This window comes from Eurosta solidaginis, chromosome 5 (assembly GCF_040869045.1).
Source record: "Eurosta solidaginis isolate ZX-2024a chromosome 5, ASM4086904v1, whole genome shotgun sequence".
NCBI lineage: Eukaryota > Metazoa > Arthropoda > Insecta > Diptera > Tephritidae > Eurosta > Eurosta solidaginis.
Window position 1 is genome coordinate 207,688,820 of NC_090323.1, and position 26,091 is coordinate 207,714,910.

A 26,091-nucleotide genomic window follows, 5' to 3' on the forward strand; every position below is an offset into this window, starting at 1 on the left:
GGCCACGCCCACTTTTCCTAAAGATTCAACCTTAACTTAGTTTCCCGTTACGAGTGCACAGCTGGGTATGTAATGTTTGGTTTCACCCGAACTTAGACTTTCATATTTTTTGGTTAAACCTAAAAATTTTCAATGTTCTCATAACTCATAAAATATGTACATTAGACTGGGTCGAAAAAAAGTTGCTAATGTCCGCCCCTAAATTAAAAGATTATGTTGAGAGGGTTTCGGAAAAAAATTTTTTTTAATCCTTCGAAATACAGCCGAAAGGGGTTTTTCGTTGTAACTTGGTTATTTTATGTCCGATTTTTAAAATTGATATGTCATTATTTTGTTAGCTGAACTAATCATGTGAAAACGACTTCATAGCTTAAAAGGACATTAGAAAGAAAAGTGAAGCTTCTCAAGGCCAAAATAATGACATATCAATTTTAAAAATCGGACGTCATATAACCAAGATACAACGAAAAAACCTTTTCGGCTGTATTTCGAAGGATCAAAAAATTTTTTTTTTCCGAAACCCTCTCAACACAATCTTTAAATTTAGGGCGGACATTTGCAATTTTTTTTTTTTTGTATGTGGACCAACCCAGTCTAATGTACATATATACCAATACATTATAATATATTTTTTTAGCAATAAACAAAGCAAAACCCGTTAAAAAACAAAACGAAAAATTGCATGCAATCAGCTGGTTAGTCAATGTGTCAAGTATGTAGCAGGTGTTAGAGGGGCAACATTCGAGGAATTCCGGATGACGCTTTTTTTAAATGAACGCATAAAGCATGATGATAAATTGAACGTTGAATGAATGTATGTAACACTTATTAAGCTCACAAATATTTATGCCAAATATGGATATAATTTATATAAAATTTTAGCAATTGCTTACAAATTCAATTTAAAGGCTCAATCGTAAGTAAATGCAAATTTCGAAAACTTCTTATTATAATTTAATGAAATTTTACTACTTTTGTTTCAATGAAAATTTCGAATTTTGTTATGCACATGATACGTTTAATCTGATTTTTGAGGATTATTGCCATTTTCCTCCTGCTCTTCGTCTTTATTAGTAGGTGTTCTTTGAATAGTGTGTTCGGGTGCATTTTCGTGTAACGTTTCCGAATCCGTTTCCGAATTTGATTTCTTTACGGTTTCGGATGTATGTTCGTGCTTATTGTGTTTTTTAGATGCATGATCTTCCGAATTGTTATCAGATTCAGATGGTTTTACAGTTTTTTCAATTTCGCTATCAGATGATGATGATTGTTGTGATTGTTCGAATTCACTATTCTTGTGTAATTTAGATGGTTTTGTGTGTTTGCCAATAGCATTGTTGTTGTTATTATTATTATGGTGATCGGTATGCACGTATTCAGGTTGTGATGTGGAAATTGCAGCGTCTGCGGCAGATACGGCTGGTGCAACCCATGCTTCTACAAATGCAAAATTTGTGTTACAACGAAAAAGTAAAAAAAAAAAAACAAAAACAAAGTGCTAAAGTCAAACAGTAATTTAAGACCCACTCATGATTCAATCACAAGAGGTTTTCTCGGCTGACAACTTTTATTTACAATTGCAGCCATTTTGCTCCCAATTCGAATTGATATCCTTTAACTGTATTGTTTCTATATGATTTCTCGAAAAATATTAGTTGTAGAAATAGGAAGCAATCAGTTTACAAATACCCGATAAGTACTGAACTGCATAATTCCTTAGAACAATTTTTTAAATTTTATGATGAATTTGGTAACCATATTCTATTAGTGTGGCTGAACATAGGCAATTTTATAAAAAGTACGGACACCAAGGTATCGTGCACTTTCGTAAACCTATGAACATACGAAACCTAAATCAAGACAAAATTCATCGTTCATTGTCAAAAACTCGACTAGAAAATCGATTCACATAAAAATGTCATTAGTAAATAATGGAGATGCCATAACAAAATGTGCTCATTGAGCACGTTAACTTATTCATTTCGTATGTTCGTAGCATTCATGTCTATTGAAGAATTTGTGGAAGCGTTTTATATTTGGAATATTATATATTTACTTATTTGGAATATTCGAACCTCATGAGGTGGTATCAAACGAAAGTGTTCCGAACATTCTAAATTAACGGTTTATCTGCAACACTTCCATTAATACTTAACGGAAAAGAGCTTTCCAAAATTTCATAATAAAAAGGTGAATATGTCCTGTGTAGCATTACCGCACAAAAGCTTAACTCTGCTGTCAAAGTCAAGGTCAAAATATAAAGTTCTAAGACAATAAGCCATTTTCTTTAATTTTTTTTCACCCCATGTCGGCTGCCTGATAAAAATCGTTCTATCTCAAAATATTTTTCAAAAATTTCCTATCTCAGCATTTGTCACAAAAACGCCCTATTTTAGAATTAGATTCGACTTATCTTAGAATGCTTTTCATTAAATCCCTCTTATGTCGAAATGCATTGAACTTATGCTCAAATAGGGAGTTTTTGAAACAAATTTTTAGATACATAGTGCATTTCTAAATAAAATTGTAACGTTCGGCATTCTTTAAATAAATTCTGAAAGAATGAGCAAAGCAACATAACTCTTTATCAATTCAAGAAATATTTAGTAGAAAATTAATCATTTCCCCCAGAACCTGTAGGCATTTACACATTTATTATCTCTACTAATATACTACTAAAAGTACTTTTCTACTACAATTTCCACTGAAGGGGATTTAATTATTCCCCGTTTTCCTTACTTCATAACCCCGTCCAGATTTTTAAATTTCGGAGTGTCAAAGTTCTGTCACCATTGGAGACCATAACTCTAGTAATTGAATCATGAGGCCCACTTACAGAAAATTAAGCTATTTTTTTTTTTTTAATTTAAAAAATTTGTCAAACATGAATGAGCTCATGTCAGGTTAACTTTGAGTTTAAAAATAAACTTGCCGTTCTGCAAGTAGGCCTAAATGACACTATTATTCCAAATGAATGAATGCTAGTGAGTGAAGGTGCGTCATTTCCCAGACATGATGAAAACAAGAAATGCCTGCTTGGATGATGTCAGAGTAATAAACAAAAATGTGAGGTTATGGTTGTTGTTATTGCGCATACGATTTTTCTAGCTTTTAATTATCTGACCGCGTTTTTAGCAATACCAATATTTGGTGATCTAATTAATATATTTCATTTTACCTTTTGTTAAGTTATAAATGAGTTTATATAATTTTTGTAGAGTATAACAAATAACGTAAGGAATTTTGGTTGGTAAAGTTAAGCTTCATCTTTCTCTGTAAATTTCGAAATATATTTTCAATAATTTTTTAATGATTAAATAGTTTGAGTAATTATTTGTAATATATAACAACTCGTTTATCCATACATATCTACATATGAAGTTGAAATTGAAGTATGTTGTGCAAAATTTGTATGATCAAAAAAACAAAAAATATATATATTAATGAATCCATATGGCGTTAAAAGTTACAAATATTTTGCAAGAAAGATTTGACTGTATCAAAGTTGCGAAACGCCAACCCTAAGTTTGTAGCTTTTGTTCAGAGCTATTCGATAAAAATGTTTCGATCCTCGTTTTTTTACTGTAACTTTATTGTTTGAAGTTCAGTTTTAAAACAGATGTGTCTTCAAGAAGCTTTGGTTTTATAAATTTATAGAATACATGTATGTAATGCTGCTATATTGATAGTAGGGATATTCCATCGCCAAGGGTCGGACAGTCGTACGCAATATTCCATGTTTTCTGAAGCATTCTGAAAAATCCAGCTCAAGATTTCTAGTTCTAATAGATACGTTGGGACCCCCAACATTCAAACATTACTGTTATGTAAAAAAAGTCACAATATATTTGTATATATGCAAATTATAATGAGTTTAATAACTGTCACGGGTGGGACAAAAAATATAAGCAATCCATTTGTTATGTTATATATTATAAAATCTCTGCGTACATATGAAAGTGGCTTGTTTTGTTTAAATACTTTTATATAAACGAACATTTGTGAGACCAATATTCGTAAAAATAATTAATTTTCTCAAAGGTTTTCATTACTAAAATTTAAAATATAAGTGTCACGGGTGGGACAGCACTTGTCACGGATGGGGCATGTTCTAATTAAAAGCATTTAATGAACTGGCTAATAGAAAATAAAGTATTGAAAAATTTTAAGATATGGTTTACGTCATGGAATCAGTTTATGTGCTAAATTTATTTGAATTATGAAAAATTCGAAAAAAATTTTACTTTTTAAGGCCCACTGGCAAAAAGGCAAGTTATTTTGTTAGTTCAGTGTTAATTTCATAAATTTGTCAACAATGTATGAGTTTGACCCCTCATGCCAGATTAACTCTGAGTTAAAAAAGTTAACTTGCTGATCTGCAAGTGGGTCTAAGGCTTTGACTCTGATTCAAGGGCCATGAAAAAACCAACTTCATGGATGCCGTCTTTTGATTAAAATTTCTACTGAGCCTAATTAGTTAATATCTCTATGAGGATTATATGGCGTATTAGCAATTCCTATTTATTTTCAACAAATATTTCTGCGTACTTGTCACGGGTGGGACATATTTCATTGTTGCATAATTCCTAAAAAACTTTAGAGAAGTCAAAACTGAATTGTTGGATGTATTTAAAACGATTTTTGAACATTGTCCAACTAATATGAAATAAAAGAACGACTTTTGCAAAATTGGCGATAACAACTTTAGACTTTTTTTGTCACGGGAGGGACACAACTAATACTGTTCAATACATCTAATAATGAGAATATAGGGCTTTTATAAATTTATATTTATATCACAATTCACACTAAGACCCGGTTTTTCAGCACAAGTTCAACTCAGTTTGTCAGTTAAACTACATTTAAACTTACTCTGCAGTTTTTCAATCTACTTTAACTGAAGTATAACAGCTTAAGCGGCCGATCTGGCAGGGTTAAACTCTAGTTTATCTATCAGTTATTTGTGTTCATTCGAAATGGCGCCGAATATACCCAACAAGGGTTTGGACTTGAGGACCATTAGAGCTCATGTTGATAACTAGCATACCTCTAAAATCTCAAGAGTTGTTTCTAAACAGTGGCTCAACTCGAGAATCATAGCGTACTCAGCAAAAGAGGGAATTTTTTATAAAGCAAAAAATGCTATACTTAACTTGAATTGATTTAATTTGCAACTTGTGGTTCTCTAACTGTATTCAAATGTAATACTACAGTATTTTCACGAAAATAAAATAAAATATATATAATTTATATTTGATTTATTACGCTTCACTACTGCTATCAACCACGTGTTTATTTCTCACAATAAACAACTGCTGGTTTTCGTGGAACCACCTTGGATATTTTTTTCAAATCCACCTCAACTCGATATCCAATGTAGGATATCAACTGGAGAAATGTGTTGGATATTCATTTGAGAACTGTACATATCAAAGGTTGGATAATAATTTGATGATGATAATAATGTTGGAGATCAACTCGAGAACTCTACATTATAAAATTTTTTTAAAAGTTGGATAGTGATTGGAGAATGAAGTTGGATATCAACTCGAGAACTATCTGGTTCAAGAATAATTAAATAATGATGTTGGATATCACCTCCGGAACTAGATATTTTTTTTTTATTTGAGAAATATTTTTTTTTTACCATGTTTGTTGGGTGCACAAAATCCAGCTGTTGCCGTATCGACAAATTATCTAGATAATAAAAACCCAAGGTTGCCGAACAAAAAGCCTATCACAAAGGCGGCCTTAAACTGTGACTGAAAAACTGCTCAGTAGTTTAACTGGAGTTTAAATATGACTAGAGTTTAAGCAAACTTATTTTAAGCTTAGCTTAACCAACTACTGAAAATCCGGGCCTAAGAGTAAAACGAAGGTATTGAAAATAAACTTTAACATTAAATTTACAATTTTTAGGTTAATTGAAAGTTTTTACAAGATTTGTATCCACATTATCACCAGTTTTATAAAAAAAAATTATTTACGCATCCAGGTTCACTTTCTCATGAAACATCCCATATGGTAAAATGCGTGCTGGTATCGAAAATGTAATGAGCGAAGTGTTGAATATGAATGCAAAATTTTTCAAATAAATATTTTGTATTATTTTTAATAAATTTATCGCACACCTAAATCATCAAGGAGCTAAGTCAAAAATCTAAAATTTTGAAGTTATACATACTACCGTATTTCTCAATTCAATACCTACCGATATGTATACTCTATTAAGTAAATATAATAAATATTGTAGCGAAGTTTTGGGAATTCCAATACCTACCGATATGTATACTCTATTAAGTAAATATAATAAATATTGTAGCGAAGTTTTGGGAATTCCAGACTATTTTGCAACTTCTGTTAACGTTCGTATCTCTGAACTCTCATATTTAGTATAGTAAAACGCTATTTATTTAGACTACTTTGGGGGAGTAGTACTTCACAATTACAATCACCGCGTAGTTCACTAATAGCGTGTTCAAATCCAACTGATTAATTACCGCTTTCACCGCTTTTATACTCTTAGTTAGCCTCTTTCGCCTATTTCTCCTAAGGTCTAGACTTTTCACGAACATGCCTTCTGGAACAGTTAACAATGATTTTTTGGGTTGATCGCTGTTTTAACCTAGGTGTGCGATATGTTTTAATCACATATGCCTGATTATCTGGTTGTAGGTTTTACTTAAGTAACTGAGAAAAACAAAAAACACTACAGAAAATTTATTTTTATTTTGGTAGGATACTAATAACCAGGCAGTTGAGAATATAGCGAAATTGTGATCAATAGGGGTGTTCTCTCTGTCCAGAATCCATAGAAACTATAGAAAGTTCTCAATTTTACTATCAGAAGTTTTGTACATGCAATAACAAAATATATATGTCAAAAATTTTCTACGGTTTCTACACTTTCTATACTTAAACACATGAATATTTAAATAGAAAATTTATAAATGTGACAACAATGTTGAGACTGAAATTTCAATTAGAAAAACAAAGGTTTTCTGTTCCGATGGAAAGTTGTTGTGTAAGTGGTGCGTTCTCTGAGTGTTGTATATTTGGTCTAGAAAACGTTGATTATTTTCTACGTTTACTACGTTTCCTAGACTGAGAGAATTGCCCTAATGTAAATATATGTATATGTAAGTAGTGGTTTTGAAAATTAAAAAAGACAACAAAAAAATTTGAAATTTAATATTTTGTGCAAAATATAGCGCAGCTTGCTATTTAACTAAGAAATTTAATTTCATAGTGCAAAGGAGCAAAAGTTCACGATAAGTTGTGCAGAATTTAACATTTAAAAATTGCTAGTAATTGAATTTCTATTTAATTAATAAACAAATGAGTATTTAAAATAACATATTTATATCTTAAAAGTTATTGTAGGACAATGTGAAAAAAATAACTACAAAAAGTTATAAGTAAATTGTGTTTCTAATATTTTTTAAAACAAAATTTTTTTAGTACACATTTTTCAAATAATAAAATCCTCAGAAAAAACCACCTTATTCACAAAAAATAAAAAAGGTTTATAAAACACTTATAACTGAAACTTTTCATGGATATGTCAATTTAAAAAGCTTTATAAACATTTTGTATTCAATATAAATAAGGTGGGAATTATTTAAATATTTTCCTATAAAATTCATTCTGAAAGTCGTTTACTAGTACTTACTTGCAATAAAGGCCACAACGACCAGACCAATTAAGCCCATAATAATCATCATCTATTAAATAAAAAAATAGCAAAAAATATATTAATAAATTATGTTACGCTCATTAAATGATTATCTATTTTCGTACCTTCAAATTTTGCAACCAAAATTTTCGTTTTAGTTTACCAGCTTGTTGCTCAAATTGCGATGCACCCTGCTGTAAGGCATCGGCTCGATCATCCAATTCCGATAGTTTTTGATCTCTTTCGAGCACTTTCTCGACATTTGTACGCATAATATCGACGACCTAGAAGAGTAATGGAGTTCATAGTGAAAAGAGAGACCTTTTGTTTTTATATTCATCTTCTATAGGATGATGTTTTTTATTTGAAAATCAAAATTTTCCTTTTTGACACGCTTATATTAGATTCAGTTGTATGTTTGTATGTATGTTACTGTCCTCATTCCAAATAAAAAAATTTTACATATGAGTACCGGTACCCGTATTTTCAGGTGGTACGTTTATGCAATGCCTAACTGGTTGTCTTTGATAAAACAACGTGCTTATTTATTATAAATTTCCTTTCTATTTCCTGAAATCAAATTTATGGTGCGTCCCTGATTACTGATTATATAGCCTCACATAGACGCAACATAGGAGTAATCTTCCTGCACCTAAGCAATCAGACGATCCAATTTGTTGCTATTATCATCACACCAAAGTTCGGGCAAGAAATAAGATAAAATTGCTAGACGCTAAAAATCGTCAGATAGCGGCGGCGCACAGAGGCTTAATGAAATAATTAGTCAAGTTTTCTACATTAAAGCCCTAATTTAACTCGATCTTCCATACAAAATACAAATTCTTAATTATCTCATTAATGCTTTATTGAACGCATAATCGAGTGAGAAATCCAGTCGGCTTTGCTTGGTGCTTAGATTTTTATTGTCAATGTAACAAATGACATAGCAAATAAATTATTTTCAATAATTTACGCAAAATAGAAAAACACGAAGAAATTCAAAATTTAAATTTCGCTGCATTTTCTGCAAAAGATAATATGGCTTTTTCGAAAATAGGCACATATTTGGTTAGGTACAACATCTATGGGTAGCTGCGCATGCATTTTATTTGGAATGTATTGTAACGAATTTAGGGTAATTCCGCTTATTCCACCTTCTGCTAACGTTCGAATCGCTAAACTGTTGAATAAATAACTCCAATATTCAATAATGCAAAATGGTATTTATTAGACTACTTTGAAGTACTACACAATAACACTTATACTTCACAACCAATAGTCTGTTTAAATCAAACTGATTCCTGACTACTCAGCTTGTGCTGCTTTTATACTCTCCGTTGCTTCATTCGAATATTTCTACTAAAGTCTAGACGTTTGGCCTTCTATAATCTCTTGCTTGGTTACCAGCGATATACATGTACATATATTTGTACTTTATGCGTTGCTCATAGTCATATGCGTGTGCATGTGTGAGCACTACTTCGGCTGATGACCGCAAGTGTGTGCGCGTAATGTCTCTTCGTTGCCTAGTATGTACGAGTGTAAATGGATTAAATTCATGTGTTCATGTACGAGTTTAAGAGTGGCAGCTTGCGTTATTGTTGTTGTGCATTTATTCACTACAGATTAGTGATGCTAAAATTCGCCACAGTATTTATAGCTAAGATGGAAACGGCTGCTTTCCATTTTAACTATTTTTGTAAAAACGAAATATTTTTTTAGGTCTGCTGACAGATGTTCGCTTAATGAAGCAAAAGGCCCTGTATGAAAAGGGAAACTTAATTATTTCATTAAATAAAAAAATTGTGATTCGATTAAGTTTCTGCGTGATAACGGTATAATACGCCTCTCGATATTGGTAGATAGAGTATTCATAGCAACCTTATGTCCCAAGAATGCGCCTTAACTTCAAACGTTCAATCGCCAGAGATTTTTTTTCCAGTTTCCAGTGAAAGCAGAATCGTTCCCAGTTAGGTCAATTCTTATGTCGGATGTGGTTTCAATGCATCAAAATTCATGGTAATGCAACCAAATCCACCCACTTTTTTTGTGGCTTTGCACATATGTCTAAAAATTAAAATCACAAAGCTACACATAAAGTAGGCGGATCTGGTAACGATACGTCTATATTCCAAAGCTTTTTGATGCGCTAAGTCTGAATCCGCTATCAGAGTTGTGCTAAAAGGTCGTGGTCTGGCCCTAATTTCTAAAATATAGGACTAAACCACTGGCGCTCGAGCCTCAAGAACGAACCAGGTCGCGATAGGCCAATTCTGAAAGCGTTTTCGAATTCAGCGCATCAAAATGTATGTTAATACATTTGTCACATTACCAGATCAGCGGACTTTTTTTGGATTTTTGTGTAAATTATAGTTTAATTGTTTTCGATGTTAACATAATAAATATTATATAAGCTTGAGAGGACCACGCCTACATTTTTACATATTTCGAATTTTTCAAACACAAATCAAATATATCGACGACTGAGGGGAATATCACCCTATCTCGTCTGCCAATTCGAGAACGCCCTATCTGAGAATATTTTTGAATAACGCTCTGTTTTAGAATTTGTTTCAAAAATGCTCTATCTCAGAATTCGGTTGCAGAGCTATGTCAAACTTATTGAATTTAAGCTCAGATAACGCGTTTTTGAAATAAATTCTGAAAAAGAGCATTTTTCAAAAGTTTTCTGAGACAAGGCGCTTTTGAAACGGCACCCGAGATAGAGTCATACTCCATTCAGCAGTCGATATAAGGATTTGTCCAATTTCGAACTTCGAAAGCCAATATCTATGTTTTGAAAGTTAACTTTAAAAAACGGGGAAATGCGTTTTTGCTTATAATTCAATCCCTACAAAAAAAATGGTTTCGTCCAATAGAAAAAAAAAATTGTATGTATTTATGTAATTTTGATAATTTTCGGCACAGTCTGAAATTCTTTGTATATTTGTCGTTTAGTGTTATTAGATTGTTAAAAAAAATCAATGTTGCCGTACATTAAAAGCCTACCCCAAAAGTGGCATTAAACTGTGACTGAAAAAGCAACTGCTGTGTAGTTTAACTGGGGTAAAAATTTAACTAGAGTTTATGCAAACTTATTTTAAGCTTAGCTTAACCAATTGCTGAGAAACCAGGCCATAAGAGCTAAGAAGTGTTACATTCGTTGCAACCTCGTGCTATTTGAAAACAATTATTTTTACACGGATGGATGTTGAAGTATCTTCGTTACTCACCTCATCGACTTGTGCCTGCGTCTGCTGTAAGCGTTTTTGTGCCGCAATCTGTTGAGGGTTGCGTGGTCCTCCAACAATCTCACCATCACCGCCCTCGCCAACGGCACCCTCAGCTGGTGTTGCATCGGCTGCTGGTGCTGGTTCCGCCCTACATATATTATGGGAGAATAGAATATATTAGTCCTTAATTTTTACTATGAGAATCGTTTTTAGTTAATTAAAAATAGGAAAGTAGACAAATAAATCAAAATAAGATAACCTTAGTGTTGTGTAGATATCAACCAAATGTGTGCAATTAAAATTGTAATAAATCGATATGTCGAGGGACTAAAGTCTAAACCTGCTAATTTCATTTTATTTTATTTTATTTTATTTTTTTCAAAAATTACGTTTTGATGCAGTTCAATAGATGTGGGAATACTGCATAAACTAGGCATAACTTGATTATGGCCAAAGTAAATCAACTTTATGTCGAGCCACTTCTTAGTTAGTGGAAAATTTTTTCTTTCTTAAATAGCAGGTTACGCTCTAATCCGACGATATACGGATCCTACTAAACAAGTATTATTTGTGTTAGGCTACAGTGTTTTAACTAATGTGTATTATCGTGTTATAATTGTTTGTTAATGAAATAATTGACCAACTCACGAAAACTCTCAAATACCTGGCCAATGAAATGTCGTTTGATTTACGAGGTAACCGTTTTACCCCCAGACATTTGTGACTTTGAATGAGTTATTATTAGTCAAGTGAATAAATGTATTTCTACTTTTGAGTTAGTAATGTTAGCAGCTTGTGATGGCTTATACCCCTTTCAGAGTCTAAGATTTAACTACGTACAAAGTTATTATTAATCTCTTACTTATTTACATTTCTTATAGCAATAAACAAATTAGATTACTGTTAGTATTTTGTTAACTTTTGCGGCACTTACTCTTCCTTCTTTTTATCTTTCTTGCCCATTATCGTAACGAGGTTTCAAATAAAACCGATAAGCTTGAAATCAAACATAATTTTATAAATAAAGGTGGAACTAATTTTTATATAATTATTTTGATTAAATAAGTATAAATCAGTTTAACAAAATGTTTCTGACAGGCTTACTCGACTTTTTTACGTATATAACCGAGTCTAGCTTTAGTAAGTCGAAGAATAGTCTTAAGTTTGCAATTTTTGAACTTTCCATCACGCCAAGCCAAGTCAACTGTCTCAATGAATTTTCATTGATTTTTTGAAAGTAAAGATAATTACATATGCAGATGAATTTATACCGCGATTATCCGACCCATACTACTATGTGGGATCGTCGTTTGGTGGCCAGCCTTGAGCAAAGCGTCAAACCTAAATTTGTTGGGTTTAGTCCACAGATACAACATGATCAGGATAAGCGGTGCTGTAAGAAAAACGCCCAGCGAAGCTCTTCAGATCATTCCTGACATCCTTCTATTGGATCTAGCTGGGTATCGAGCAGCGGCAACGTCAGCCCTTTGCTTAAGGGATTTGTCGTGTTGGAACAACATTACCACGGGACAATCTAGTATACTGAACAAATAAAAGTTTTCTTCCTCCTGGCACGAATCGCTGTGCGGCCACAACAGTTGCGAAAACCAACTTCAAGATAAACATTCCCAGTAGGGATGGCAGGACGGAGTCGGATATGTGCCTTGCTATTGACGGCAGTATTTCCATATACACGGACGAATCTAAGCTAAACGGTAGAGTTGGAAGTGGAGTGTACTCAAAGGACCTCCAGCTCTCTTTCAGACTACCCGACCACTGCAGCGTATTCCAGGCAGAAGTTTCACCCATCATGTAAGCCGCAGTTAGGATAAGGACACACAATGTCGACAAAGAAATCTTTGTTTTCAGCGACAGCAAGGCTGCCATAAAATCTCTTGGCTCTTACTCGTTCAATTCGGAAAAAGCACTAAACTGTTGCCGATCTCTTCAAGAGATGACCCAACAGAACCTTGGGTCCCTGGACATAGGGACATCGAAGGAAACTGCATTGCAGATGAACTCGCTAGCCTGGGTATAAGGCTGGGTACAACCAGGCAGATTCTTCCCGTCCAAAAATGCTCAGGTATGCCCCTGGCCACATGCAAGCTAATGCTAACAGAACACACCCACCGTCAAGCCGACGAAAGATGGCTACAAACACCGGGGTGTCGAACATCGAAAGAAACCTGGCCTAAATGGGATCCTAAAAGATCCCGTCACGTGTACAATCTCCGAAGGGATACAATTTCCACACTTGTGGGGCACTAACTGGTCAATGCCTCATACGTAGGCATGCAGAAAGGTTATGAGCGCCTTATCGTCGATGCTGCAGGAGTTGTAAAGAGGATGAGGAGGAGGAAACGGTGGTTCACCTCATCTGCAACTGCCCGGCACTAAGCGGAACACGGCAGCGCTTTCTGCGTGCTCCATTTCTATGTAATCTGCGCCAGATTATGGAGCATAACGTCAAGGACCTGGAAGCTTTTGTTCAGACCTCAAAATGTTTCGAAGAAGAAAAGTAATGGTGTATTTTCGTGGTATCACAACGGGCCTAATATCAATGGCCTAAGTGTGCCCTATGAGGCAATAAAACCAGACAAGTGATCTCAGTAGCACATTAGCACAACAAACAATAGTTTTTACGGCCCTCATAATCCGGTCATGAATTTTTAAGTAGTAGGAAGGGAACATTTTTGGTACTATTTTGCTACTTTTTTACTACCTTAGTAATGTAATGTGCAGAAAAGAGTCAATCTCAATATATCTCCACATTGGAAACGGTAACATAAAAGAAAAGGGATGAGAAAACAGTATAAAAAGGAAGAAAAAGTAAAGGAGGGTGGAGGAAAGTCAGAAAAGTAAAGAGAACAAGAGGAAAATAGAGGGTGAGAGTAAACGTTAAAATAAGGGCAATGGTTTCAGACAAAGTAGTAAAAAGAGGTTTAAAGGATGATTAATTATAAGGATACGATTAAGAGTAATAGTGAGAGTTGGACTTTGATAAGAGCAAGAGCGGGAAAAGTAAGAAGAAAAGCGCGAAGATTTACGGAAAAATGTATGAGCCGATTAAGGTAAAATAGAAAATACAGACGGGAGAGGAAATAAGAAAGGAAGAGGGTCAGACAAGTCAGAGGAAGGTGGATAGATAGGAAAAGTCAGAACAATGTGTCGGGTTTGATTATACGACTGGGAGTTTTTCATGCTTGTCTAAACGTAACCTGGGTTAGCCAGAGCTATTTAAAATCTATTTTTCATAAGCCAAACATTTTTTTTGCCAGCAGGTAAATCTATAAGCACTAATTTATTGAAGCATCATTGTTGATATAGCTCTGCCGCTATATAATTTTACCCCAGCCACCTCTATTGGCTCAATGAACCTACCTCAATGCTTGGTTTACATAGGTAAATGTTGGGCATTGAAACCGTATATCATCAATGCGGTGTTTTCGTATTACAAGCCTCGCATATATTCATCCCCAACTGCGTGATATTGTTCCAGATTAGTTGGGGGCAAAAAGATACTCTGAAGATCCAGCCGTCCAGTTTCGTCGACTAAAACTTCTCCATTTCATCCCAGAAAAAGGAAATAAACCCTCCCATAAATGAAAATAATTATTTTTCTGCACGTAGCTTCAAATTTCAGAAAGGCCTTAATGTAGGTTTTTTTTTTCGATACTGCAAAATCAATTATGCAGATAAGTCAAGAAGCAACACTTAAATTTATTCCATTTTGTAATAATGACTTCACCTGTCTGGCTTATTGCATCTGCTGTAGAAAATGATGAAACAAACTTTGAACGGCTTTTCAAAATTCCGCTTTGTTTTAGGTTGTTTGTTATTATAAAAATAATAGTCTTTGAAAAACAAAAAAATCATTACTCGCGACTCTTTTGTCCTAACTTGATAAAAATTATATGCCTGTGCAAAAACAATATTAGCTTAGAATAATTCTTGCCAACAAATGCCACTTCGGACTGAGTAGGCAATTGAAAAGGAAAGTCTTCCCTCGACAAATAAAAATCCTTCCCTGATGTGTATGGCTCGGAATCATGGACGGCGTAGAGAGAATATGAGATGGCTCTTGGAGTGTTCGAAAGAAAAGTTCTCCGAAAGATTTATGGTCCAGTCCGTGGTGTTGATGGAGGTATAATGACGAGCTGCATAAGGTTTAAGCAGATAGTGCAGCGAATAAAAACCCAATGGCTCCGCTGGCTAGGTCATGTTACGCGAATGACCGAAAATGCTCCGGCCAAGAAAGTATTTTAGTCGACACCGCAGTTTGGAAGCAGAGGAAAGAGAAAGACCTCCACTGACTTTGAACAGGCAGGTGGAGGAAGACTTGACCTTCCTTGGTGCTCCAAATTGGCGTTAGTTATAGTTAAACAAGAATAACATCACTTGTTATGAATGGGCCAAAATCAATTAGGCGGTTAGCGCCAATTAATGATTATTATGTTTTATGCCTGTGATTGCAGTGTGATTTTACTCTGGACCCTTGTATTTAAGTTACCCAAAAAAAATATTTTATTGCCTATTGTGACAGTCAAAAAAATAAATAAATGTAAGGCGCGACAACCGCGGAAGAGATTTTAGGCCGAGCTTCTCTTCCAATTTGCGTCGTGCTCCTTTTAGTTTTTCCTACAAATTGGCGGGACGGGACCTAATTGTTTAATGCCGACTCTGGACGACATCTGCAAGGAGATGAGTTTTCACCGAACCCAGGATTTTCGGTGTGGTAGGCGGAGCACGCTACCATCACTCCATGGCGGACGACAGTCGCTTTATATTTTTATGACATCAAGCATAATAGCTGCGTCTTTTTACATGTATATGGGGTATTCCATCCCATTTCCACCAATTTTGAACCCGACCCCTTTAGAATTGGCTGAAAGTTTTTCTTCTTTTTCTAGCTTATGAAAGACGTTTTTCAGAAGTTTTTCAAATTTTTTCATCCAACTCAAAAAAAGCTATGAATTTAAAAAAAAACACCGTTTTTGTTTTCAAAATGCTATAACTTTTTCAAAAATTGACCGTTTGAGATCATTTTTTTTTTTTTTTAATTATGTTTTTAAATGTACTTTTCGGAAAAAACAACAAAAAAAATTTTAAAGTTTTTTTTTTCAATTAAATAAAAAAAAATAAAAAAATTCTCGGCCCACTCCGGGGTTAGTGGGGATGATGGCAGAATTGATTGAATTTTTTATAGAAAAAAAATGGCGAAATTCGAAAAATCTCGAAAAACTGAAAAATTACAAAAAAAAAACTTTAAACATTTTTTTGAATTTTTTCGGAAAAGTACATTTAAAAACCAAATTTAAAAAAAAAGATCCCAAACGATCAATTTTTGAAAAAGTTATAGCTTTTTGAAAACAAAAACGGTGTTTTTTTTTTAATTCATAGCTTTTTTTGAGTTGGATGAAAAAATTTGAAAAACTTCTGAAAAACGTCTTTCATAAGCTAGAAAAAGAAGAAAAACTTTCAGCCAATTCTAAAGGGGTCGGGTTCAAAATTGGTCGAAATGGGATGGAATACCCCATATATATGTAAAATAAACACTACTAATTTAGATTTATAGTTTTGCATTACTTATTGCATTTCTATTTTATAAATTTGTGTATATGTTTCCAAATTTTTTATACCTAAAATAACAAGTGTATATTTATGAAACCGAGTGTGTATTTTTGTGACTAAACTCAAAAATGCAATTATAAGCTCTCATATGAACGATGAAACTGTGTGATGTAGGGCTGGATTCGATTCGATTTTTTGAAAAATCGATTTTTTCGATTCGATTCTCAAAAAAGATTGATTTAATCGAAAAAAGATGAGTGCTTCTTAATTGTTTACACGATTTTCGCCGTTTAAAAAACTCGACAATTTCTTCCTCTTTCGTTAACTGACGCTACCACCTGTTTCTCCGAATGGTCCTCCCATCGGAGTGGGATTATTAGTGTATTTGATACTGACATATTATTATCTTTCGTTCGTTTCCAAATTAATTTATAGCAGTAGTAGAGAAACCAACCTCGGGTACCAAGGTGCATGAACGACTGCCCCAGCGGGTTAGGGGGTCAGAATATTCCCGCCATAGGTATGCCTGTCGTAAGAGGCGACTAATATACCAGATTCAATGGGCTGTGTAGCACAACCCTTCAGGTTGCCAGCGCAATATACAGCTTCCCCATACCCAATTGTCAACTTCACCTATCCGCGGTGAATCCTGTTTCACTAACAGACGAGGCTCTGACGACCCCAAGCCCTTATGGAACTTGGGGGTGGCGAGGGAGGGATGGCCTGAAGGTTTAATGTGGCCATATAAATCGTTCCCGAGATGGTTCCTCATGGAACTTGGGGGTGGGGAGGGAGGTATGGCCTGAAGGTTTAATGTGGCCATATAAATCGTTCCCGAGATGGTCGGGCTAGCACCTTAATGGTGCTGTGTCACCGAAGCGTACCGGATCTGTACCCGGCAAAGGACCATCACATCGATAACACTCCCCAAAGCCTTCGGGGAGCAACCTTATTACTACAGCAACAACAACAGCGACTTTTTTTAGGATATTCCATTTTATACGCAGAAATTTCATCAGTAAATTCTGTCTTCTCTGCAATGCTAGCTTAGATCAATAACGGTCTATAAATCTCTCATTGTACCTCTCTTAATGTATGGGGCGGAATCATGGACCGTGTCGAGCGATAATGGGATGTTCCAGTGTACGAGAGAAAAGTTCTGGCGACGATTTATGGTCCTCGCCCTGATGCTACGTCACAGATATTATACCTATAGGCACCAGTATTTTGAAGCAGACGAAGGGGGAGACCTTCAGTAAGATGACTTGATCTCCCTTGGTGTCAGTAATGTTGAACCAGGGATGCTGTCGTGATTTGTTATGCAACGCCAAAACCATCTAGGCGGTTGAGCGCTAATCCTCATCTTTCCCCCTTCACTCAAAGTCACTAACAGTCATGGTTTATGGTTCTAAATAAAGTCGAATCTATTTTATTTTAACTACAAATATGAGCCGATGAAGGTAAATTTTATAAAACATTACAATAAATATATTTTCTGTCCATTTTGATTAATCCATATTAAATTGTATCTACTGTAAGATGATCAAAACTTCGAAAAAAGATCGATTAAATCGATTAAAAATCGAATCGAAATCCAGCTCTAGTGTAATGCATCAAATAAGAACAAAAAATCAATAACACACACGTGTACATACGTTGCCAAGTTTATAGAAATATAAAATGTTAACAATAGACTGTGAATGCGGCAACGTGTGCCAAATTATTACAATGGCTTTCAGGAATATATTGTGATTTCATGTGTGTACGACGGACGATCTGTAGATGTGCATGTGTGCATTAGTATCGTCGTATCTTAAAAATGCATGCGCAACTATTCATAAATGTTGCACCTAACTAAGTATATGCCAATTTAAAAAAAAACATACAATCTTTTGCTCCAATGCTGCAAAAATCTAAATTTGCACTTTTCTGGTAATTTTCCAGATTTCGTAAATTGTTGAAATTATTGAAATTAACAATTAAATTCGAACACAAAGCAAAACATAGTCGGTTTATCACACCATTAGACATTCGATAAAGGAATAACGACACAACTAGGAATTTGTATTTTGCATGGAAGATTGAGTTCAATAAGGCCTTTAATGTATAAAACATAACAAATTAAGCCTCTGTGAAATTGGTATAAAAGAACTTCCTCATTTTCCGCATTTCTTTTAACTGGCTTCGAATATATCTTCCATACATCTTTTTATTTCTTATATGCAAAAATTATCAAGGACGTAAGAATAAAAAATTTCGAATTCTTCGAGTTTTCCCGAGTTTCTTCTCATTGTCAGCTTTCATTTAGATTGTTAGTATTAAACATAAAATATTTTAGGTCCAGCTAAACTTTGTGAAAATTTCATAAAAAAAACTGTAATCAAGTGGACAGATATGACGAACAGACTACTTGGTTACATTCCTCAGCTACGAAAGGGATCTTGGGGCCTTAGTAGAGTCGGAGGTTTGGCGCAAGCGTGCGGAAATGCCAGAACACATTCTGCACGTGTATACCGATGGTTCCAAATTTATTTATTTATTTATTAATGGAAGGGCTCCGATAATTTGGAAAAAGAAGGCGCAGGAGTCGATGAATCAACGGTAGATGTCCATATCTGCTTGGGTGAAATGAAAAGTACACAGAAGTTGCATGAAGCAGGAAAGGCGTTTCTAGAAGCACGGGACTGCAAAATGTCTATGATCATGTGCAAAGCCTACGATATTAAACTCACAAAGTAACTCATATCTGTAAAGAGAGGAAAGTCAGGGCTCATGGTGGATATACTAGACACTGCCATCTGGCGTCACATGCTAATAACTTTTGTGTCGTCAGTAGCAGCAGGGGAAGGAATTGCGAGCTGCAAGGGAGACGATTGAACAGATGCTGTGTACATGTTTTCTACAAAGGGCGGAAGAGTTGCCAGATATCGAGACAGCAATTAAGCGAGGTTCTAGAAAACGGCTAGTATTTGCCAAGAGGCCGAAATTTTTTTATAACATAAGTCCCCGCACTTATTTGGAGTTATTCCGTTTGGTCGTCAAACAAATTCAGGTAGTACTACCTCAAAGAGGCGGAAATTGCGCCTTTGTTGTGTTTGTACTTCTCGCTTCGCCCTTTCCAAAGATAATGTAAAAGATAGTTTAATTGAATCAAACTACCATGTATTCTGCGAAACTGCCTCAGTGTGTTTTGTTGAAGTCAATGTAAGTCTGCAATCACAAATACCGCAATGGTTATGAATAATGAATGCTAATACATCACCAAAGGACCAGATAATTCCGAAATAATTGCTTTCGTACTATCCTTTTTATGTTGCCAGCGTCCAGGCTTCTGCACCGTATGGCAGGAAGTGGGCGATAAGTGACTTGTAGAGCTGAATTTTCCTTCTCTGAGAGAACGCTTTACTTTCCAGTTGTCTACTCAGTCCAGAGTAGAATTGCTGGGCAATGGTATAGCTGGTTCCAAGAAGCTCTTTACTATCTCCAAAATACGGCTGTCAAAAAATGAAGTCGTTGGAAAAACGCAATGACTCACGTCTCAGCTTCGAACCTAATACGATTCACTTGGGGATGCTTGATATCGACCTATCCTAACAAGTTTTGTTAAGAGGGACGTAGCTTAAAAACTCAGTAGGTCGGCAAAAGGTTCTTAACCGACTTAAAACTCTTAACTGTAAGATAAGTGTTAAGCTCTTTCTGAACCCAGCGATAAAAATGATTATCAAAACCTTGACGAAATCTGACAGAAAATATAAGAGAAACATAGGAAACATTAAATTGAAGCAAAAAAGGAAATTGGTATTAAAAGTATGATTCATAGATTCTGGCCTAGAAGGTTTAATGTGATCATATTAATCGTTCCCGAGATGGTCGGGCTAATATCTCAATGTTGCTTGTAACCGGAACGTAACGCAACGTATATCTGGCAAAGGACCATCAAAATCGCCAACACTTCCCAAAACCTTCGGAGAGTGTCTTTATCGTTAATACAACAAGAACAATAAAGCAGGAAACTATTATCAATCGCAATTAGCTGCCGTGTGTACTGGTCTCTTAATTCACTCGCCGTTCGTTATCTTTTCTTCGAGGCTGCGTAAGGAATAAGAGGGAGAGTTCAGAATGTGAGGTTTTGTGTGCACGTCATATAAGATAGGTCGTTAAACATGTACCGAGTACAACGTATTGGTATCAAATGACAAAAGTTATCGTTATTGCATCGTATTTTACCGACATTTGTGTCCCTACTTGCAGCAAAGAGTTGAAACTTTGATTTTGTACCACCCTCAATTGAATTTAGATTCTCGCAATGTATGACGCCCAGACTTTTTTCACAGTTTGTGATGAAATTGTTTGTAATGTGAAAGTATTAATTTAAGAAAAATCAAAAACTTAAAAGCAAGAGAGTATAGCATTTAACAAAATATAAATAAAAAGTATAATGTTTGGTAAAAATCAATAAAGAATATTCGGCTACTTACATCTCACTTGCTTTGTTGTTTTGCTACTTGACACTGCGCTTATTGCAATACTAAAACCACTAAACCCTCAGCACAGGGAGGAATTCAATATTAGTTGTTGACGCCTCAGCTACCACTGCTGCTGCTGACGTCGCCTGCTATGCAAGGTGTGTGGGCGATAGGGTGCGGCAAGGTGCTATCGATAGATTGCGATATGCACTTGGCACTGCAGTGACGCCGCCAGCAACTCTGACAACAAAAGAAAAAAACATTAACGAATTTCGCAATGTGGACTTGCACTTTGTTGTTATTTGCAAGTTGTGCGTGAACAATGTTGTTGTTCAAACTACTGACGTTTCTTACTCACCACTCTCTGACAAGTACAATACGTGTACGCGGTAAGCGATTGCTGTTGGTATGATTAGGTGGTAATGTTGATTTGTTGGTGTTTTATTTTTCGAAATATTTATTATGTGTTGTTAATTGTTGTTAATGACTTGAGGGTTGATTTCGAAGTTACGTAGATGCTCTTTGATTTCGAACTTCGAAGATAAGCGTAATTTTTTCGGCTCTTACTGCCCCAAGACTGGATGACTCGCAGAATTTCGTACTTTTTTTTTTTTTTTTTTTTTGTATTTCAATTTATTTATTTAGGCTTTTTATTGAAGTTGCACGAAATTTGACACTGTGGAGTGGGAAGTTTTTATGGTTATGGTAAGGGAAAAATAATAAAATTAGATTACGTTTAATTTTTAACCAGGTACATATAGCTATGCATGTATGTATGAACAATCAAAAAAAAAAGATCAAAAATATGTAAAAAAATTTTAAGACATATTTTAGGTTCAGCAAAAGAAAAAATTTGCAATTTGAACACAAATTTCAAATCAAAATTCTCAGCTGTTAATTAAAAAAATATTTAAGAAAACAAGCTTATCATGTTTAGAAAAAACTCTTAACAACAATTTCGCTATTTTTCCTTATGAATTTCTAGAAAAGAAAAATCAATGAAAATTTTCACATCATTACATTAGTGTCACTTGCTTCACTACTGCAATATTTTTGTCACTGCAGACAAATTTTAGCTAAAGCAGTTTTACAAATATCACAAAATTTTATTTCAATTGAAATTCAAATCTTTTTCAATTATTTTTATGCATAAATTATATATTTTACACACTTTTTTTAATTTAAATTAATTTTCAATGCTTTAAGCACATTTTCACTTACGGTACATTTTAATCCAACTGCGAAAAATTTCTCGTTGTTCGGTTACTCGACGATGTTCGTCGTTCGTATGCTTCTACTAAATATGTTCGAAAAATTGTCACCACGATATGTAAGGGAATTTTTTATGTTTGTCTGTACCAATTTCGTGTGGGTTAAAACGAGACAATGGCTTAATGTATGACTAATTTGATAGTATATTTGCTTCATTCGTTTGTAGACTTTCTTGTATTGCGCAAGCGCTTATTTAATCATTTTACGTTGCATATCGGAGAGTTGGAGTACAATGTATAATAGGAATACTGTATATTTTTGTTGTTTTGTTGATGTTCATGAATGAAATTGTGCATCTGTAGTTGAAAACAAAATGAGGAAGTCCTCTTTAAAGGCATGTCATATGGTAATTCTATTTTTAGCTAAGTACAAGTTATTATTAAAAGTAATACAAAGAAATTAATATGTAATTGTTGTGCGCTAAATCTGCATAAGTAAGTGGGTTGGAATGAAGGGAAAAATAGATTTGAACGAGGGAGCGTAATAAAAATCACTTTTTCATAATAAAAGTTTAATTTTTAGTTATCGCTCGGAAACTAAAACTTTTTTGCAATACAATAAATTTGTACGAAAATAATTGTAACAATACCACTGTTTCTCAATTCCGCTATTATAACAACGCCTAGATTTATGCTATACAAATGCGACATGGCTTTCGAATTCAATGTTACTCATACGCATTGGCATACCATGGATGGGCAGTTTTTCAATAACTATTCAAAATTCACTAGCGTATTTCTGCATACATGGTGATTCATTTAATAATAAAAATATAAATACTATGAAAATGATTAATAATTCTAAATTTTTTGTAAAATAAATAATTAATAATTAACCCCAATTAATTATTAATTAATATTTAATAAAATAAATAAAATTATCAAAAATTATTAATAATTTTAAAATTTTTAATATTATAAAAATTAATTATTAATAAATACCCAATAAACAAATAATAATTCTAAAATTATAAATAATTATAAAATTTTTAATAAAAATAATTAATAATTAACCCCTAATTAATTATTAAATAAAATTAAAAATAATCAATAATTATAAAATTTTTAATAAAAATCAATTTCATAATAAAATATTAAATAAAAACAATCAATAATTCTAAAATTTTAAAAATGCTTTTTCAATACTTCGGACTGCCCACGTATTCATGGGACTAAGACGAACAAAAAATGTGCGATTAATTTTTTTCAGTTTCATAAAATTTTTTCGAGAAATCGGTGCTTAAAGCCTTCATGTCATCCCCTTGTTACTCATCACATCTTGGTCGATTGCGCGTGTATAGTTTAACGTACAGATATCAGATATGACATGTTGGAAAGGTTAGGACTTAACCGCTATTTCCGAAGCTAAAGATATTCCCCAAGATCAAGAAAATATTTCCAGAAATGTGAAAAAGTAGGTTTTTGACTAACTTTTGACCACATTCTAACCAAAACATTGACTTTTCTCAAAATTTATGTACGCCTTTCTCAGCGGAATCGGAGAGTTGAGGAAATGTTACGAGTTCTAATTTTGAGACATATCATTCAGAGATTTCAATATCTAGTTAGCAATCATATTAGCAACTATTCAAAATTGAAGACATATCGTCGGCTTATATTCAATACCTTTCATCAGCATATTTGGCGAAAATGAGTTTGACACCATCATTCTGTTTGGCGAACGAGACGCCTCACGAACGATATCTGCGTTGGCGATATTGCCTATTAATGGTACTCTAAAGCTTAATAAACGAAAGCTGTGACGTGACGAGTGACAATCAGCTTAATGAGAGTACCAATTTCTCTAAAAAATTGTGTGAAATAAAAAAAAACATCTTCAATTTTTGACTTTTAAAATTTGCATTTTTCTGTATGTTTGTTTGAGCACGCATTACTCAAAAACCACTGTATGGAGTTTAATGGAAATTTCACCGTTGTATCACTAGATGTCAAACACGCAGTTAAGGATCCATTTTAAGATTCTAGTTGATTAGGGTCTGAACCGAGAGATGTGGACCCCGGTAACCTACGCATTTGGTGGAACAAACTGAATATTATATACTAAAAAAAACATGTCTGGCTATTGGAATCTAAGTGTTCTTTGGCCAGCCAATAAGAGAGCAGTTCCTGCAAACTGCGCCAACTCTTGCGGAAACATCCTCCTTAGTATCACATATAAGTTCCAGTCAAGCATATTTTGCGAAGGGTTAAGGTCGGCTGATTGGAACTCACCAGTGACATATCCAGCGAATTAAAACATAATCGACACGCTGACTAGGCCATGTAATGCGGATGGAAAACGATGTTCCGTCCCACAAGTTATTCTTATTGGAATCAGCCTATGGGAGCAGATCAAGAGGGCTGCCCACAGTGGTGCTTGGGCGGAAAAAGGTATAGTAAGTATTGTAAGAACTACTTTTACTGATTAGCTAATTGAATGGGTGTTTTGATAAAGTTATTCTGATTTCACTGTTTGCTATATACTTGTCTTCTGGAAAAATCTGAGAAGTGGTATACATTGCTGAACACAAATTATTTTTCTAACTCGAAGTGAACGACTTATTAATGTCATTTAAATCGAGCTGTTTTTGAAAAACTCTTCCATTTTTAATTTCTCAAAACAAGCTTCTGATTCTTAACTAGTTTCTTCGATAACCAGTTAGTTTTAAATTAGTTCCGCTCTTAGTAAAACCTAAACAAATGTGAGCCCACACTCTGTAATATAGAAGGTTTATATGACCTTTATATATGACCGCCTTGGTGGCAGCGTGCTCCGCCTATCACACCGAAGATCCTCGGTTAAATTTCCGAACAAAACAACATCAAAAATTTAGAAATAAGTATTTTTCAATTAGAAAAAAGTGTTTTTAAGAGGGATCGCCCACTCCGAGTGTATTTATGCCACGAAAAGCATCTCAGTTAAACCTCATCTGCCTTGCACAAAGCGTTCGGAGTCGGCGAAAAACATGTAGATCCCGTAGCAGCTGTATCGCACTTCCTTCAGTTTATGTTTATTACCTTCATTGCTGGTGCGAGTGACAAGAGTGTAACGAGTACAGTGGTATAATGAAGGAGGCCCTGAACCTTAAAATACATTCTTTGCACTATCTATGTATGCTTAAAATGTCAGAATCAAAATTCGTCAATACTCTCTCGAAACATACTTTTTTTATCGTGTAGTGCTTGTAGACGTCTCGCTATATAACAACAGAACACTGATAAACTGCCAAGGGAGCCTAAAACCAGTTAGACAATACATATGTAGATAGCACCGGATTGTACCATCCATAGATGGCACTAACAAAGTGTAAAAAGCTAAACACGATATGCTGAAATTGAAACCGTAGCCGTTATTTTAATGAAAAATATAACGACACCGAATATGTTTTGTAAACATTTTTAATATGTAAATAATGAAACCGTTTCCTTATTTGAAAGGTTTTTAACCTTGTTCAACTATATGGTTGGCTCATCTCTACAGCAACAACATATCTCTGTTCAGATTGTCAAAATCTGCGTGTCGGTGTTAGGCGAATGGAATGGAGAGAAAATATAAAAATTTGCAATTCTTGTGTGTTGTGGGAAAAAAATGCGCTTGATTAGATGGATTAAAAAAAAAAATAACTTGAAGTGATGTGAAACTATTATTTAATACAAAATTTACCACTACGGCAGAAAAAAATTGTCAATGTGTTGGTTATATTTAGCGTTTGCCATCTCCTTTTGACAAGCCCTTACCAGTTAAATGAAAAAAAAAAAAAAATCAGCTGATGAGATGAGCCAACCATATAATTGAGCCATGACAGTAACCGAACATTTTAAGTATATGAAGCTCTTATATGATGAATTTCATATCAAAACCTATTAAAAAAGGC

General features: G+C 34.3%; 1 protein-coding gene across 6 annotated transcripts in view; it reads right to left on the reverse strand.

The window, feature by feature from the left end:
- Positions 1-22,232, reverse strand: part of nSyb (neuronal Synaptobrevin) — a 32,232-nt gene extending 10,000 nt beyond the window's left edge. Inside the window, exons 1-8 of one of the 6 annotated variants that reach the window (XR_010953507.1) lie at positions 21,966-22,185; positions 21,304-21,621; positions 20,958-21,185; positions 11,843-11,904; positions 10,909-11,056; positions 7,801-7,959; positions 7,673-7,724; positions 3,179-3,273 (exon numbers count right to left, since the gene is read on the reverse strand). Coding sequence is in view for 5 of the 6 variants with exons in the window: in XM_067787821.1 (XP_067643922.1) it covers positions 7,673-7,724; positions 7,801-7,959; positions 10,909-11,056; positions 11,843-11,871 (388 nt within the window). In the remaining variant the exon portion in view is untranslated. Of the gene's footprint in view, positions 1-3,178; positions 3,274-7,672; positions 7,725-7,800; positions 7,960-10,908; positions 11,057-11,842; positions 11,905-20,957; positions 21,186-21,303; positions 21,622-21,957 lie in introns of all 6 variants that reach the window. The other 5 variants (XM_067787821.1, XM_067787819.1, XM_067787818.1 and 2 more) reach the window with 5 other exon arrangements.
- Between the last annotated feature and the right edge of the window lie 3,859 nt (positions 22,233-26,091).